Source organism: Haliaeetus leucocephalus, unplaced genomic scaffold (genome assembly GCF_000737465.1).
Source record: "Haliaeetus leucocephalus isolate CR32 unplaced genomic scaffold, Haliaeetus_leucocephalus-4.0 Scaffold751, whole genome shotgun sequence".
NCBI classification, from domain to species: Eukaryota; Metazoa; Chordata; class Aves; order Accipitriformes; family Accipitridae; genus Haliaeetus; species Haliaeetus leucocephalus.
The window spans coordinates 13355462-13374146 of NW_010973187.1; the positions used below are offsets into that span (position 1 = coordinate 13355462).

The 18685-nt window shown below is 45.7% G+C and overlaps 1 protein-coding gene across 1 annotated transcript; it reads left to right on the plus strand.

Moving 5' to 3' along the window:
• The first annotated feature begins 6975 nt into the window (after nucleotides 1-6975).
• On the plus strand, nucleotides 6976-18207 carry PHYH (phytanoyl-CoA 2-hydroxylase). Its single transcript, XM_010580967.1, has 9 exons — nucleotides 6976-7092; nucleotides 9543-9598; nucleotides 10175-10285; nucleotides 10404-10569; nucleotides 11252-11333; nucleotides 13131-13312; nucleotides 14096-14245; nucleotides 15666-15797; nucleotides 17984-18207. The coding sequence occupies exons 1-9, from the start codon at nucleotides 7000-7002 to the stop codon at nucleotides 18035-18037; spliced, it is 1026 nt and encodes a 341-aa protein (XP_010579269.1). The 5' UTR covers nucleotides 6976-6999; the 3' UTR covers nucleotides 18038-18207.
• Nucleotides 18208-18685: the final 478 nt, after the last annotated feature.

The window sequence follows — 18685 nt, forward strand, 5'->3', positions numbered from 1 at the left end:
CTTCAAGGGGAAGGGTGTGCCGAGGAAGGCTGCTTATCCAGCAAGGTGAGTGGCAACCATCGCACCAACCTTTCATAGCAAGAACCGTTTTCGTCTGGACTTTCAGAGGAAAACTTCCCTTTGCAGCTGCAGAAGCCAGCTATGAGCAAAACCCCTCTTGGGTGAACTGGCAGTCGAAGCCTTTCCTGATGTTTCCTGATGGCTGGAATTTGCATCCTAAAGTGCTTCCTGGCTTGGCCGGCTGAAATGTGCCGCTGAGTGGGTGATTATTGAGTTGGGAAGTCTTCTGTTAGCATCAGCTAATCAGTTAAGGAGTGCAGTGGTTTGTGTAAGAAGTTTTATGATTTGTTTTGCTAAATACGAGATTGCAGATCAACCATAAGCTGTAGCAGGGTGTATCTTACAGGGCTAGCAAGTCCTAAGTCGTGCACCTTTAAGCAATACAATCAAAGATCTCCTTTTAAATGAAGTTTTTTGAGATGCTGGCATCAAAAAGCTATGAGAAAGCAATAGCAAACAGTTGTTTTTATTAGCTATGTCCAGTCATTTATGCAAATGTAATGTACTTTGGTTTGCATACACAGGTACCTCTGCATGCACCAACTTCCATCCCTCAGTCTGTATGAGAAGGCTGCTTGTAAAACTGTCAAAGTTGAGAAAAGTGGAGATTAAAAAGAAAAAATGTAATAATTGAAATATTCATGAGCCTAATCAATACATTTGATAAGTAGCATATATTCTTGGAAAGCTAGTATCTGTTATCTCTCTTTAATATGTTGGTTTCCTCAGCCTTTTGCTTTTCCCCCTGCATCAGGGAAAAATAACACTCTTAAAATTGTCTGTGGCAGTATATAAAGTCAGAATAGTTTTGGGTTGGTTTTTTTTTTTTTAGGTATTGTTTTGATTTCATGTTTTGCTAGAAATTCAGGACTGACCCTTTTCTACTTAGGAGGTGTGAAAATGCTGCAGTGAGAGGGCAGCAAACCTGAGTGACTGCAGGGGGGACGGATGGGCACAATGGCCAATACTTACTGTTTTACTGATTTTTCTCTGCTTGTCTGGCAAACAGGTGGGAAGAGTCACCTTCTGGGTGTACATCTGCATTTTGACCACGAAATATAATTGGCAACCTTTCTGGCTGGTGCTTGAAGAGTGGAAGGGTAATAAAATATCCTCTTATTCAGCCTTTGGATAGGCATTTTTCCCAGGCTGGGTGGTTATGAGGGAGAAGGGGATCCCTTTGGGGATCTGTAGGACCTCAGCAGGAGCAACATCTCTGTGAAGGACACTTGTGCACATCAGCTCACTAACTGCTGAGGTCAGCTGGCATTGCAAGAGCCAACCATGAAGGAAGAGCAAGAGCTTGGGGGTTTTTTTAAGCTCTTAGTGCTCAGGGCTGGCTGTGATGGATCCAGCTGTCTCTGGTACTTCTGAAGGCATCTGTGTCTTTAGGAGTGGGTGGGCACCCGCAGCTCAGAAGTTAGGGACAGCTGTAGCCCTGAGACCCTGTTTCTTACGCTGGAGAGAAGCCAGGCTGCAGTGGGTGGGTACGGGTTGCCCAAAGCTTGAAATTCAGCAGAGGCCAGGAGCTAGAGACAGGACTCTGCTTTTGTGGAAGGCAATGCTCTTCAACTTGTCTCTTTACACACCATGTGTCCTCCACATGGAGGATATCCTCAAAGTGCGTCTAAACTAGCTTTAATCTGGCTTGCTCTGCTTCCAGCAGCAGCAGTTTAGACTTCAGCACTTCAGCACAGGCTTTGCTGCTCCAGACTCTGATTCCAGCTATGTACCTCGTTGCCTGCCCCATCTCCAGACCATGACACTACATCTTTCCTTCTGTCATACAAGACATATTTAAGCTAATGTTGATATTCCAACCAGAGCTGGTTTGTCCTTTTGCTTGCAATGTTGACATGTTTTCTGTTGTATTTTTTTAAGACATGAAAAAGCTGTTGCCCCACATCTCCAACCTTCAGAGAGGGGGAAATAGTAACAACAGAAAAATGGTCCTGATATTTCTAAGGTAAAAATAGACTTTTGTTCAGATGCACGTTCCTTACTGTAGTAGGTCAGTTGCGCGATGCTCCTGCCACCATAGCTGAACTCGCCAAATAATTTGGTACGGAACAGATGCCTTGCAGTCTCCTGGTCCAAAGCAGGGACAACCTTGAGGTCCTGTTAGGTTGCTCAGGCCTGTGTGCAGTCAGGTTTTGAATATCTCCCAGGACAGAGATTTCACAATCTCTGCGCCTCATTTCAGTGTTTGGCCATCCCCATTCTGCAGAATTTTTTCTCTTTACATCTAACAGGACTTTTTTCTTGCTGCAGTTTGTGCTTATTGTCTCAATTTTGCTGTAAACTTTCAAGAAAGGTTTGGCTGTCTTCTCTGTCTCCCCCCATTAGGTACTTGCAGACAGCTGTAGGATCTCCCTGGAGCCTTCTCCTCTTCAAGCTGAGCTATTTTCTCAGCCTTCCCTTGTGCATCATGTGCTTCAGCCCCCTCATTTTAGTGGCTCTCCACTGAACTGGCTCCAGGATGTCAGTGTCTGTGCTGGGGAGCCCAAAAGTAGACACAGTGTCCAGATGTAGTCTCACAAACTGCCTCATGGAGGGGAAGGACCACTTCTCTTGACCCTCTGGCCGCACTCTTGCCAGCGCAGCCCAGCACACAGTCAGTCCTTTTCACTGCAAGCGCACGCTGCTTGCTCATACTCAACTTGTCCATCAAGTCCTTTCCTGCAAAGCAGCTTTGCAGGCAGGCAGGACCCAGCTTGTCCTGCAGCACGGGATTACTCCGTGGCAGGTACAGCACTCTGCCTTTGCTGAACTTCCAGGGGTTCCTGCCAACCTTGCCCTTTGTGAAGACAGGTACGACGTTTGCCTTTTTCTAGTCGCCAGGAACTTCTCCCGGCACCAGGAGAGAGAGCAGCTTTGTGGTCACGTCGTCTCCTACAGATAAATCCCACGTGGTCCCGTAGACTTGAAAAAGCCCAGACAATCTGCTTCAGTGGTCTGCAGCGCAGTCTGCTGCAGCGTGGGTGGGTGATACTCTGTGGCCCCAGACCCCACTGCTCAGCACAGGGAAGCCAAGAACAGACCATGCCAGCAAAGCCCAAGGCAGAAAAGTCATCGAGACCCCTGACCTTTTCCACGTCCTTTGTCACTCTGCCCCGCTATTTTGTTCTCCATTGGGTCCGTGTTTTCCTTTGCCTCCCTTCCACTGCTAACGTATCTGTAGAAACCCTTCGTGAATCTTCTGGTGATGAGAGATGAACCTGCACGCCGGTGGTGGATTTTGTTGTTCTTGTTCTTGTCGCGTCTGCATCTGTTTTCCCTGGCATCTAAGTTAAAAAAGCTAATTTTGCTGAGTTAGAGCAGCTGCCACTTCCCACCACAGTAAATTAAGCTTTCAGAAGACCTCATCTTTGGAATTACAGTTCTGATCATAATGTGGATTTTAATAGTCAATTGAGATGCTTATTAAATTATAACACTGTGCATTAGGACCGTTCCTGTACTGCTGGAGAAATTTTGATCATTTAGTTTTTATTAGTTTTGTGATTTAATGAAAGGAAAACATTAAAACTAAAAGCCAAATGCAAAACAGCTGTATAAAAATGTTCTATAAAATTCAGGAAACTGACAGACATAGCTGTAAAAATGCTTTGTGAAGACACAGCCCCTCTTAAATGCCATTAATTTTAATAAAAAGATGAATGCCACCATCAGTTTTCCTAAAGAAGAAAATCTCTCCCTCGTTTCTTTTGCCAGGTTCATGAAATTCAGTCTGCACTGTAGTGAAGCTTATCAACAGATTTGAAAATTATTCACTCTGGACTGTTTTGGGGTTGGGTTTGTTTTTAATAAAAATCAGATTAAGATGCAAAGGACAGGGTTTTTCATACATGTCCACACATGTATGTTTTTAGAGTGCATCGCTACACCACAACCAGCTGTCATGCCATTGATGTCACTGTGTGGTTCTCAGCACTGCAGCCCAGAGTGGTGCCAGCAACGCCCGAGATCAATCTTCTGTTGTATTAAAGTTTGATCGTGGACTGCATTAGCGTGAGGGTACAAATAAAGGGCAGTCGCCTCAACCACCCACTCCTCAGTGCCAAGGTGGATGAGGTATCCTGAATCATTTTGGGGTGTGATATAACAGGGTGGTCCAGTGACATGGCAGTTACTGCATAAGCCAGTATTACTGGATATTACTGGTAGTATTATCAAGATTACCAGAGAAGCAGTAAGTAAAAAGGAATAATTGTATTCAATGCACAGAGAGATTAGTTTTTTGAGGTTCTTCTTGTTTAAAAATGCATATATATATATATGTACATAAGCATGTATTATGTATGTATAAAAGCATCTTAGTTCTCAAACTCCTAAATCAGTAAAGCAAAATCACTTACTACTTTTTGCTTATTTTTTTTCAGGTATGAAAGACACCTTTGCATAAGATGCTGTCAAACACATACCAGTGGAAGAAATATCTATGTTGGAAACAGGTCTGTGTCAGAATTGGCATGTGTAGTGTTGTTGTTCTTTATCTTTTCGATGGGACTCTTACTTGAATTTTGAAACAAAGTTTTATTGAGGTTCTTGTTTCAGTTTGGATTGTGAAGGTAACTGCAGTGTATATCTGAATTGTAAATACACCTTTCAGTGCAGTTCTAATTAGGACTTCAGTAATAAAACTGTTACTCGTTTCTTTTTTTTTTTTTCCTTCCTCCTCACTTGAATTTGATTTGAGGGACTTTTATTAACTTTCTGTTTACCTATGACTAAGAGTTTTCCTATAGCTCAGGAGTCAAAGGTCTGATTTTGTTGGCAATGAAGGGCTGGGTCCTGTCACTGCTGCTGCTAGTTGTGCCTTCACCGTGCCTGTACGCTTGCCTCTGTGACTACACCAGATTGTATTGAGGAGTTTTTTCTGGATTCCTAACCTTGTTTGTCCCACTTCTGTGAACAGCCTGTGTTTTGTTGTAGCCTCTGAAAAGAGTGACTCCACCGAGCATACGTGGAACCACTGACCATAAGAGCTGTAAACAGGAATGCACCCCCGTCCAGGCAGCTGCCACAAATGGACTATGTAAGCCTGCTCTGGTACATCTTTATTTAAATTACTGGGAGTTTTGCCACTGAGTTTTAAAGGGAATCAGCTTTTAAGATACAGGTTAAGTTCCGAAGCACCTCCTATCCATGCCTTAGCTTCTGTTTATCTGTAGCACTAACATGAAGCTTAGTATATTGACAGCTGAGTTTTTGATCCGTCAACACGTCACCTCAGATTCCAGCAAAACCTGTGGCACAATGAAGTTAGGCCTCCTAAAGTAGCTGTGGTGCAGAGTTTTGGTGCATACCCTATCATCATGAGACTGCCCGGAGCAACAAGGGACTTACTCTTGATGGTGTATCTTTGGGATCAGGGCCTGGCTGGATTGCTCATGAGCAAGGGGTTTATGAACAAACTGGCAGGTATGAAGATCTATCTGCGTACGTTGGGTTGGCAAAATAATGCAAATTCTTAGCAAAATTTCCTTCCACTCCTGATGCTGCTCTCCAGCTTATATTATTACAGTGTATTTGTAACTGGGTTTGCTGCCCTCAGTTTACCACTCCTCTCTCTTCTCCCGGCTTTTTCATCCAGATCCCCAACTTCTCCATCTCCTGGGAGAGTAGGTGAGAGAGCAGCCTGCAAGGCTGGACCTGGAGCAGGCAGCACACTGCCTTCCTCCCACCTTCATCCTCCTCGGAGCTCTTACTTCTTTCTCCAACCTCCCTGCTATGTCACAGTCAGAGATGAATCCCCTTGGCCCAGGGAAAGGGGAAAGATGAAGGACAGCAAATTCCAGCAGGAGATACCCCACCTTCCAGCAGCATCGGCTTCACGGTGTAGGGCTTGAAGGATGAACTGAGTGTCACACTAATGCCACAAGCTAGTCTGAACCATGACACGGGGGGCCTGAAGTCCACTTTGCAGAAGTGGTGAGGCACTACGGTGCAGTGGCAACAGGGACATGTGCAAAGATGATGAAAATCATCTCCTGAACTGTGCTGCAGGTCTTAGTTATGGGGCTGTTTTCAGCCCCTTAATACTGTTGTCCTCAAATGTGTCAGTTGATGCGCTCATGGTGTTAATGAAGGCAGATGAGAGTGTGCCAAGGACAGTGTTTATTGAATAAGCCACTTTTAAGCATATCCCAGCTTCAGGGGAACACCAAGCCTCTACAGCTTATTTTTTGCAACCTCTGTTTGCAGCTGCCCATTTTTTATGCTTCTTTCCCCTCTCCCTACCCCAGGTTTTCCCCTCCGGGCTTTTTTTTCCTCCCCTCCCACCTCCCCAGGTGCTGCACTGTGACTCCTTTTGTTCCTTTCCCTCTTTTCTTACTCAAAAGCATCAGACCTGTCCCAGAAGGCTGCACAGAAAGGCCACCCAGCACAATACCCTGCCTTGCAGGCTGCAGACATCCCAGATCTCTCTCAGTGCAAATGAGGTACTTGGGAAACACGCTCTGCCACCACGCTGGGGTGACAGTGGAGCCATAAAAATCTCTCCAAACTGGTTCGTGGAGGGATGAGGCAAGCTCTGACAGCCAGGAGATAAAGAAAATATCCGTGCTGGCTGTGGTCTGTGCCCAAGACCGCCAAGCATTGCTCTCTGCACAGGGCTGATGAAATCCTTGCAGCTCAGTAACTGCTGGCAGAGAAGGGGAAAAATACGGGAAGGCGGGGAGGGACGTGCAAAAAAAAAGCATGTGCTGAGCTTTCCCCACGTACGTCCCAGCCTCCAGCAGGCCCTCCCATCTGCAAACCCTGCCAATTTACCCTTACAGGCTCCCGGCAGGGTTTCTGCAGCCCTTCTGAGCATGCACGGCTGCTGGCGCATGTGCAGCCGAGGCGAAAGCTGCAGACGCCAACAGGGCCCCGCTCCTCTCCGGCTGTGTTTGTAGGGTCAGGTTGGTGACAGAGCTCTCCGACTGCCCGGACACGATGGAACAGCACGGGAAGCAGTCAGGGCCGGCAGCTCGGCTGGATGCCATCCTCCGGCACCTCTCCCCACGGCTGGGAGCAACCCCTGCTCCCGTATCCTTTCTGATGTGGGATCGGGGCGGCGGGGAGGGGGGATGTTGTCCCTATTGGGGTCAGGGCTCTGCTTCCCCCACCCCAGCGAGCTTTGCCCATCGCCCCTGCAGCCTGCGTACTTGTGTGTGCGTGGGTGCCGAGGAGGGGTTCGGTGGTGGTTTGCCCTACAAGGACACCCTGCCCAGGAAGGACACAGAGGCGAGGTCCCTGCCATGTGCCCTGGTTATGGGATGGTGACGTGCAGGGGGGCTGTGCCCCATGCAGCCCCTCGGCAAGCGGGGATGCAGCAGGGCAGCGCTTCCCCTGGCAACCCCGACTGGTGTTTTGGGGTCAGCACCCATCCCACCCCAAAAACATCTTGCTGCCTGGTACTTTCTCCATCAGCTTCAGCCCTGCAGCCTGTTGAGTGCTGGGATGTGCATCTGATGAGCCATCCACCTCTTGGCAGCACCCCATGGCACATCTGCCCCAGCACTGAGCAGGGGGGTTACCTGCAGCGAATTTTCCTCCTAGAGATTTGTGGGTTTGGGGGAGATGATAAACTGCAAGGTTTAGCAATTGCACAGCAAGTCTCAGACTTGGTTGAGAGGTACAGACTTGACTGGTAGACCAGCAGCAGGAAAAACTTCAAGGTTTGGTTTGTGAGTGGGAAATGAGGTGGAAATGTTGGAGGCTGCCAGCTTTATGATGGGTCAGAGAAAGGAAACCAGGGCAGAATAAAGTTTTCACGTTGGTCTGTCCCATGTTTCCAAAAGTTAAATGAAGGCTGCTTGCTGATAGTATTTTTAAAGCTGCTGCCGTAAATCTTGCTTTAAAAAAAAAAAAAATTAAATGCTGCTGATTCTTGGTGAGAGCTGAATGCTGACAAGTTACCTCTGAATTATAATAAATTGACAGAGGATGTGATCAAACAGGATGTAGGAGTCTTCAAATATATTAAAAATATGAAGACAGATGGATAGTAGTTGACTCAGACTGCCATTAGACAAAGGTGCAAGTAGGAACGGTGGTGGCTCCTTCCCAGCCAGTGTACCTCTTGTTCTCAGTTGTCCAAGCAACCCAAACTTGTGCTTCGAGCGATGTAAGGTGGCAAGAGCAAAACTGGTGAGAGGAAGAGGTGCTACAAAGCCTGGGAGGAAGGTGTTCAAACGGAGTCCAGCACTTGGTGGACTTGTCTGCTCTCCCCCCGTTCTGGGAGGTGGAGGTGTGCTTCAACCAAGTGCCTGTGTCTCCATCAGTTGTCTGTGGACATTCAGGAGCCTGAATGGCCAGGAGTCCCATTTTCACTGAAATTGGACCTGAAATGTGGTGTGTGGAGCAGTTGGGGAATCCCTTGCTCTGGGACCTGCTGTGGTGGTTTCCACCTGGTCTCCCCATGTCCTCTTCTTTCTGTCTCCCTTCTATCAAGTTCTCAGCACCTTTTCCTTCCTCTGGCTCATCATTTTTGCTACACATTTTTGCATGTGTCATGCTTCTTCTCCCACCACTGTATGTGACTCTTGACCAGCTAATGTTTAAGCTTCCTGGTGTAGGGACTGTAGTCACAATTGTGATGAAACCTATTTCTTATTCCAGAAACGTGCATGCTTTTATGGCACATTTAAAAGGTAGTGGTGAGCGGTAAGGTCTTTGGTTTACATAAAACCTTGAAGCACAGGGGGTCTCCAAACATGCATGTGCAGATGCAAAGATCTGCATGAAAATGCTCTTTTTTTTGTCCTTGCCCCTGGGTGAGGCTTCAATACCATGCATGAAGCTCTTGTGAGGCTTCATTAGCAAGTGGGGTTTAATTGCTCTGTCATGAGAATGCCTCTCTCTGCATAGCAGAACGCAACTGTGTTTATTTAGACCTGTTGAATTGAGGTGGAATACAAGCCCATAGCTCTCCTCTCTTTGTGCTCTCCCTATCCAGTTTGGGAGGGACCTAATCTCTGCAGTAACTGGAGAGAACGTGAGGGTTTGCACCACCGCATGGGAATGTGAAGTCCTAGGTTCACCCCCATATGACTTCTGGCTCCAAATTTGGGACACCTATGTTAGGAGAGGAGAGATGGAGAAGCACCCCCAGGAGGCAATGCAGGTTTTGGGTAGGAGCATAGGGAGGGAAATTGGGCAAGTAAACATCTCCACTGAGCATCTCATTGAGTGTCTTGATGTTCTGGGAGATGAATTGAGGCCTGTGGATTACTCTGGAGTCTCAGGCACTTTGTACTGACTTCTATATGTGTGGACAAGGCTGTATTATGCTGTTATTTTATACTTCTCTGCCAGGTGTGTAACTCTGAAGGTGGGAGAGATGTTTTTAGAAGCAAAATAAACAAGAACATGAATTGAATGTCCAGCACAGTATTTATCTTTAAGATGAACCACATTGTAGGATTCAGGACACGTGTATAGGTGTTCTTCTACTCTGTTGTGCTTGAGCATATAGTCCTTAATTTCCATCCCAGACAAGTGTTCCTACTTCAGCCCAAGCTAGTGCTGCTCCTCAGCCAGGGAATTTTTGGTAAGCTGTATCTTCCTTTGTAGAGATAAAAAAAAAACCACCTGCAGAACTCAATTGTTTTTTCCACCCTAGCACACATGTTGATCACTAGGTATTGTGTAGCCTTTCATATTGCGAGGGTATATTCTCCTTTGTTTAACTGTAGTTTAATAAAAAAGCTTAACCGTGCATCTTGAAAATGTCTGAGCGGATAACCTGACTGCAGAGACTATTCCCGTGTGCTTCAGTATCGCTGTGGAGAGTGAAGCTGCTGAGGACCGATCCCAGCTTTCCTGCTCACTTCTCCACTTTGGGAGGGCACAAAGGGGATGCTTTGAATTCTGTCACAGAAGTAGTGGGTGGCTGTGGGCAGAGATGCTGCACTGCCATGGACATACCATGCCAGCTCTGCTGGGGCATGGGAAAAGCCATACACCTGCAGAGCTGAGGTGGACATGCAAGTGGGGAGGGTTTCTCACTGATTCTCCCCAGCAGCCTCTGATCCCCCACATGTCACCATCTTCCTGCCAGGTCTTGCCATCGGTGGTCCCATTGCTCTGCCCAGCCCTACTAACGTGTTTCTCCTCTGTGTCTCAGCTATACCCTGGACAACGATGTCCTCACCACAGAGCAAAGGCAGTTCTATGAAGACAATGGGTATCTGGTTGTTAAGAAGCTTGTTTCTGACGAAGACATTGAGCGCTTCAGGTACGGGGCACTTGCCCAAGGTGCTGGGGGGTCCTGTGTGCAACAGCATCCCGAGGGAGCTCTGGGAAGCTGGAGGAATCTGGACTCTCCCAACACGGACATTCCCTCTGCTTTGCAGGAAAGAGTTCATAAGGATCTGTAAAAAAGAGGTCAGTGTACCAGGAGCTATGATTATGAAAGATGAGTCCCTGAGATCCCAGTATGGTCAGTCTGAAAAAGTAGTTAATAAAGTACAGGACTTCCAGGAAGACGAAGAGTTGTTCAGATACTGTACTCTGCCAGAGGTAAAATTAAAAAAAAAAACAACAAAAAGGGGGATGGTGGTGGAAGAGTCTATATGAATGTTTTAATGCCTATGCGAAGAAGCTTTTTTTGGTTCCGCTAAAGCTATACCCTTTATCCCTTAGAGCCCCTGTATGTCACTCCCATAAGTACATATGCGAGGAAGGAATATCAAGCCATCTTTTAAGAGTGTTCTGCATGAACATGGGATGGATGTTAGTCAGGGCAGAAGACTTAAAGGAGTGCTTCTCTGCTCCTGTGGTGCGGAGCCAGTCAGGAATGCGACTAGCCCAAACCGTGCCAGGCTAGTAGGACAGATCAGCAACATTTTCTGAATGTCTTTTAATCAGGCAAAGCATCTGCTCTCTGGGCAGGTCCAGCTGTGTAGCCAATATTCATGTTGTGGCAGACAGCCACAGCTTTGTGGAAGTATGACTCTCCCCATCTTTTCAACCCCACCCAGCAGCCTGCTGCACCATCTTCCATCTTGGCCTCCTACCACCATGCCTGTTTGTGTGCCATGCCAGATCCTGCCTCCCGTCCTGCATCCCTCCATCCCAACCTCCTCCTCCTGTACCCTAGTCCTCAGCCAAACATCCAGGGCCCAGTGCTTCCTCAGCAATCTTTCCTCTTGTCTTTCATGCTTCTAATTTTTTTTTTTTTCTAATATTTTCTTCCCTGTAGGTCCTCAAATATGTTGAGTGCTTCACAGGGCCTAACATCATGGCAATGCACACCATGCTGATCAATAAACTTCCAGATTCTGGTAAGGAAAACTTGGATAAGAGTAAAATAGAGAAATTGTTGTGTGTATGCTGTCTATCTGGCCAAAATTGAACTTAGTGTTTTAGAAAAGCTCTTTGGAAAAAATGAGACAAATTAAAACAAAGTAATGTTGAAAATTTATGAGGCCACTTTGGTAATAGTTTGTTTTCTTTTTACCTTGGCTTAATGAGATAACATTTCTTATCTTTCAGTGTTCAGTGGATATTTGTTTGCTAAAGATGGTGGTTGTCTTGGCTGCAGCACTCACATGTTTAAAGTGGGGAAGCAAGCTCCCTGTTCAGCCAGCTGTACTTGCATAAAGGCCCAAGGTTTAAAACATGACATGCTTTTTAAGCCTGACTTTTCAAACGTGTTGAAAACAAGTGCTTCTGTGGACCCCGGTAAAAGGCAATAAATACAGAGATCATCCTTTGCTTGGAGTTTATATGCTCCTGACCTCACTGACAGTTGTTGCACGCTCAGCGCTTTGATATGAAGATACTTGAATAGGTGCCAAAAGAAGGATTTTGAAGCCTGGCTTTGGCTCCTGCTGCTGGAAATTGAGCTCATAATTTATACAAGGGTGATGGGCAGGGAGAGAGGAAGAGAACTGGACTAACCATATTACAGTTTTTCAAAGTAGCTTTGACTCTGCATAAGCTGTTTTGGTTTAGTGAAGTTGAGACCTGAGTTATGTTTCTCATTCTCAAGTGTGCAGCTTCTGAGCAGATACATAATGCACTGAGTTATTAAAATACTGAGTTTGTTCAAGTCATCTCCACTTGTCATCTTAAATACTCCACAGAAGGCTGTGTCATTTTGGTTTGGAAATTCAACAGGAGACCATACATTTTTGAAGTAAATCCAAAACAATAACAGACAGGAAATGGGAAGCTGCTCCATATTTGCAAGGTCTCCATTCAATATCTTTGAGGAGTACTTTAGGAGAGGTGCAGATCTCAGGAGAGTTTTTGAGACTGCCCAAAGTCTAAATATATGGCAAACGAGGCAAGTGGAAACATCCTAACTATATCTATTTGAGGAGCAAACTCAATGGGAAAGTAAATATATAAATAATATATAAAAGGCTGTTTGGGTGTGGATGATATGTTTCAATTTCCAGAGTGGGAAAAGAAGTAACAAACACAACTTTGGAAACATTTGTTTTTGTTTAGACTTCATGGCAAAAAGCCTCTAGGGAGAAGGCTAATAGAGTGCTGGGTAGACTGTCTGGGGAGGCTGCAGTCCATAAATTGAGATGATTTTTTTTTTTTTTAAAGAAGGCTAAATAAACATGTGTTGGATGCAGCACAGACAGGGTTGATTCTGCTTGCAACACAGCAATAGATCCAAGTGACTACAGACATCACGGCTGTTTGGAAGTCTTTGTACCGAGAAAGGTTTCTGCAACACCGTTCTGGTTAAAGTTCACAAAGCTGGAGAGCAGCCAAAGCGAATGGTGAAAACTTGGCAGGGAGTTCGTGGTGGTGAAGGCCAGCAAAAGGAGTCTTCTGAGGGATCGCGCAGCCAGGCAGCCTCCTGGCGTTCACTGTGTCCCCATGCCATTGCTGACCCAAGAGCCACCGCTGTGCTCTTGGTCCACCCTGGGATGGGCTGTAAGCTAACCCATTTGGCTTCCAAGGCAGTGGTGGGCTGGAGCAGACACTGAGTACACAAAGTCTCTCCAGTGGCAAGCAGCAGCTTCTTAGGACATATCACAACAAGTGCAATGGTTTAATGGGAAGGAAAAGGCTGTGTCACATTTGTTGAGGTTGAAGGTTTCAAACCTGTGTTGCAGATAAACAGACTTTTCTCCACCCCATGCATCAGGACTTGCACTATTTCCCCTTCCGGCCTGCGGCCCGCATCGTGTGCGCCTGGACCGCCATGGAGAGGGCTGACCAGGACAACGGCTGCCTGGTTGTGCAGCCAGGGACGCACAAGGAACCCCTGAAGCCTCACAGCTATCCAAAGCGGGAGGTAGATCGTCACAGGGGACTTGGGAAGGGCGCGCATGAGAGGACCACACTTTGGCTGGGGAGAGCTCACCGTGGAGTGATGATGCGCAGGTCAAAGCTGAGGTGTTCAGGGATGGTTTTTCTGTTTGTGCAAACGTTGACTTGTTGCTTTGGGAGAGAGTTACTTGGTTGGCCTCACTCTGTGTAACCTGGGTAGATTTGCCTCTGTTCCCACCTTCACCTAGAAATTGTCCAGCGTGTCCTGGCATAACGGCATAAACACATGCAACTGTTTTCCACTGCCCTTGCCAAGTCTGAGGACTCTTTCTCCTCCTGTGAATTTGTTCCTGCCTGGTGAGCATGTGTACCGTCCCAAAGAGGAGAAATTGGATAGTAAACAACTGGATGCAATTAAATATGAAGTGGTATCTTCCCCTTATGAACGGATGTTTCCTGACCTGGCCTGGTGTTGGTGATGGTTATACTGGGAACAGAAGGCTGGACCCCAATATGGCATCAGGCCACACTTGTGGGATTCCCCAGTGCTCTTCTCTGTTCTCTCCAGCTGAGAAATGTTCTTAATTGTCTGAATCCAGCTTCAGAAAATAGAAAAAGCATTATTTTGTTGTACCTCAGGCTTGAAGTAGGAAGACTTGTAGACAAGTGTGCAGGGTCTTAGTTGGACATACCGAATACACTGTCCAGAGGAAAGCAGATCAGTAGCTGTCCCCGCTGTCCCTCACACTGAGAATCGGCACTTGCTCTAATTTTAACCGAGTGATTTCAACTCAGCCTTTTTTTCTAGGGTAAAGCCAACAAACTTTTCCATGGGCTGCTTGATGAGGATGAGAAGAGTCCCAGGGTTCACCTTGTCATGGAGAAGGGAGACACGGTGTTCTTCCATCCCCTGCTCATTCATGGCTCTGGGATAAACAAGACATCAGGTTTCCGAAAGGTAGGAAACCATCTCTTGATATAGCTTCTGATATTTTTATTTTTTAAAACTGATCAAACTATCCCCCCCCCCTTCCAAGCTCATGAAAATGTGGATGAACTTTTTAATGAGTTTTTAGCTTCCTAATATACTTTTACACTCTCTTTTTTATTTTTCATTTTTAAACATCTCTTGTCTTTTGGGAGAAGAGCATGCTGTGGGGCTGCTTGAGAAAAACAGAGCCAGAGTAGTAATTAGGTGTTGAATCTATGTTTGAAGCATGGCTGGCTGGCTAGACGTGCTTTTTCAGTAGGTGCTTTTCAGCTGTCCCAAATATCAGGAGCTTCTCTAACTTTCTTCCCCTTTCCTTCCTGGTATCTCATCTCTGGATAGCAGGAGCCTCCATCATCCAATAAATAATATTTATTTATATGATAACACAACCCAATTTTCTATTATAGATTTGATTACACATCTTCTATTTATTTTGCATCATGATTCTTTAACTGAAACAGGCAAAAGTGCCCTCCTTTGGAGGCCTGATCCTTTCTCAGAAGTGTATTCATCCAGGCGCATAAGGGAACTAATTGTAGCCTCTACTATAGGCACTGGTAGCAATGCAGATATTTCCCCTCATGCACTGCAACACAGGCTGCTCTATTTTTATTTTCGTTTACCTGCATCGACTATTATATGGCCTGTTCTTTCAGCCCCAGTAGTAGTTTGCTGGTGTGGAATTTCTTCCTCCTGCAATCCTGAAAGCAGACAGGACATCAGTTACCGAAAGTCTCATCTGCTGGCTCTTTCCTGGCTAGTGGAGCAATAGTCCTGTTTAGTATCCTGCAGAAACACAAGAGCTTCCTCATACTGTGCCAAATCCCAACATTTGTCTGCTTTGGGGTAAATCAGTGAGTATCCTGGATCTCTCTGAGCCAGGTTATGGTCCAGCACCTTTTAAGGTCTGGTGTGATCTTGCTTACAGCTGGCATAGCTCATGTAATGAAAGAACAGCTTTTTCCGGTGGGGCATTTCTATTTATTTCCTCTAGACTCTGCTTAAACAAGAACTGATTACAAAGTAAGTGGTTTGATATGACTATCTGGGCACAGAAAGTAAGAACCCTTACTGAACACACAGGTCTGCTCCCACTCTGACTTTCCCTATTCCCACTCTAGTTGCTGATATTCTGAGATCAAGTAGTACGGTTCATGCTGGGGGACTGTTTGGGAGAGGAGGGAAGGAAGAAGAGCATGTCAGCAGGCAAATTTCTCCAGTGGGACATCCTCAGGAGAGCAGGAGTGCTTAGAAAGGAAGAAGTAATTTGCTGACATGATCTGTAAGGAAGGGGTGGGGTATCCATGATCTGGGATGCATGAGATTTTTTTCCACTGGTCGTTTGTAATCAATGTGGTAGTGAGTGATGCCCGATTTCCTCACGCAGAGTATAAGCTGTCACTTTGCCAGCTCTGAGTGCTACTACATTGATGTTAAGGACACGACCCAAGAGCACCTGGAGAAAGAAGTGGTAGAAATGGCTCACAAGAAATACAACACGACTTCTGTGGAGCTCAGGGTAAGACTTGGCTATATGCCCTTTGTTACAGTCCAGGTCAGTTCCCTTTCCTAAGTCTCTCTTGTGCAACAGATTTGTGCTTTTTGCTCTGCCCAGTTTGGCAGATCAAGTTGTGCCAAGCAGAGGTGCTTGGCAGAATAAAAGACCTGGTGTTCACAGGATGACTGGCAGGCTTTTTTGGGGCCTTTTTTGTCATAAGGCTGCTTCTTGCTATGCCGGAGAAGTGGCCTTGCTCTCTGGGCAGCCCCTTCCCATCCCTTGAGCTCTGGAAGTTCCTCCTCCAGCTCTGCTTGTCAAAATGGGTTTTGTGAGCACGCCTTGATCCCTTCCAGTGCCGGCTGAGTTGATGGAGATTAAATCAGCACTTCATTATGCGACTGCAACTGATGATGTAGCATAAGTGAGGAGGAGCTGCAGACTCTGCTGTTGCGATGGCTCAGCTCTGAGGCTGCTCACGTGCACTTCTTACACCATTTGAGGGGGTCTAGACTTCGCCCCACTGGGTAGCAGTGGAGAGGGCTAACATGGCAAGGCAGGAATAGGTGAAGTCTATGCAAGCTTTGCCCTTCACTGCATCTCCTGATTCACTTGTTTGTTGTGGGGAGTGTGTGTGAACCGCAGCTCTTTGCAGTTATATTTGGACTGCGCTATGTAAATAGGAAGACGTGGTCATCTCTTGCCTTGAATTTGCAAGTATAAGAAGGTGCAATGAATTCAGTTCTTGTCCATGGTTTGTATGTCCACAGTTCTTACAGTTTCCCCTCTGAATGGCAGGTGGATTTTCCTTTTAAAACAAGTAGCTACATCTCACTGTAATAGTAGACTGAATTTTTTTGGTTAAATATAATCCCACATCAATTGTTTAGACTTGGGGCTACAGCAGGTATGTCAGCAGTGATATACATCTGCCTCAAAAAAAGAAAAAAAAAGAAAAAGGGAGTAAAGGACTCTTGCTGAATAACTGAAATCATTGTGTAAAACAGAAAGCAAATCTACATTCTTGAGGGATTCAGCCACTGAAAGAAAAATAAACCTTGTTATTGGGGTGGAACTGTTATGAATTTCTTAATCTGCAGCAGTTCTCAAATATGTGCATAGCCAGTGTCAAGGCAGTAAAGTCTAGATATAACAGTGATTTTCTTTTAAAATTTACATATTTTACAGATGTTACAATATCTAGGGCATTCTGGAAGAGAGGACTTTCTTTTTCACCTTTGGGGTTTTTGGTGTGGTTTGGTTTTTCCCACAGTGTGGCTGGTATGGTGGGGTGTCCAGCTGTGTTTTGCAAGCCTGATCTTACATGTTGTCTGTAAAGTTACAGCTTTCTTGACTTTTGGTACCTGGAGTTATTTAGGTACACAGTGAAATCCAAAGTGATGCGTAGCGAGGCTCTCTCCTTCTCGTGAGTGGAAATGAGGTTGTGCCCATAGAAGCCTCAGATGAGTCTGTGTGTTTTCATGTAGCTTTAAGGTTTTTTTTAACCAGAGTTGGACCTTTCTCCCAGAGGAGTACCCAGCTCTTATGTTTCACCTTCACAAGACCAATGATAAGAACTAAGTAATCCCCATACAGGGAAACTGAGGTTGGAGCTTGCCCAAGACTTACCTCCATGAAGCAAACACCGGTGGTGGTCTCTGCTTTACAATCTGCAGCAATGTCTGCCCAGCACCTGATTTCTGGCTAAGGGCTTGCATTCATATCCGTTATTTCCCGCTGGTTTCTGCTGCACAAGGAACATCACTTGCTCATGGGCAGCAGTATGCGAGGTGTAGTCCGTTGGTGAGCTTTTTTGATCACCCAAAGGCGCACAAGGGAGGCACTGTGTGCACAAGAAGGCGAGGGTGACTTCTGCAAGGGTAATGTTCTCTGTGCTGCTCATGTTTCCTCTTCTGCCGCCTTCCAGAATTGAACCATGGGCATCTTACCATCTGTGTAACACCTGCAAACAACCTGCCTCCTGGGGGTGGAGGTTGCACCTCTTCCTCAGTTTGTGCTGTATTTTTGTTCTTGATATTTAGGATTTGAAATGATATTCAGTAAATGTTTTGGTATGTTTTTATGGGTAGGTAGCTAAGCTGAGAATGCTGTATCTATTTCCATCTCTGTAAACTGGAATCCTGGTCACTGTTTTTGCTGGCCCTTAAGGCTTTTCCTTTGTCTCTTTTTTTTTTCTTTTTTCTTTTAAGGATGTTTGGGAATTCCGAGCACGGCTTGTGCAAGGGGAAAGAATTAACCTGTAGAACAACCTCTGAAGAGCAGGGTGGAAAACACATGCCTGAGAATGAGCTTCTCTGATCGGAGAGTGCAGACCCTGCCTCAGCAGGCAGAATTATGTGTGCTTTGTTGACCTCTGTATTGGTAACTCAGCCAAATGCTGCATCACAAAACATTTTATAGTAATACAAAATAATTGCACTGAGGTTGAATGTCAAAGAAAACCTAACCTGGAAGAACAGATTTGCTGTGGTTATCTTAGATGATTGCAGAATTAAGGTCTTGAAAGAACACCTTGATTTTCTTGGTGTTTTCATTGCTGTTTTTTAAAAGTTTCTCACATGACATACCTTTGGAACAATGCTGTACTAACATAAGATTTTATGCAAGAATTTATGCAAGGGTGTGTTTTTTAACGTTTCCAACTTCTTTTTCTGCCCAAAAGAAATAAAATGAATCAGAGTTTCACACAAGCTCAGTATGAGCTCACATGGGAAGTTATTAGTACAGCTGATGAAGACGGGGATATTGGTACCAGCAGAATCAATGGTGTAAGGAACTGGATAAAGGGGAAGCAGCAACCACTCACATGGAAAAATGGGATTGATGGGCTGCAACATGATCACTAGTAGAGTTCCTCAGACATGACCTGGTGTGGCATCATATCTTACCGA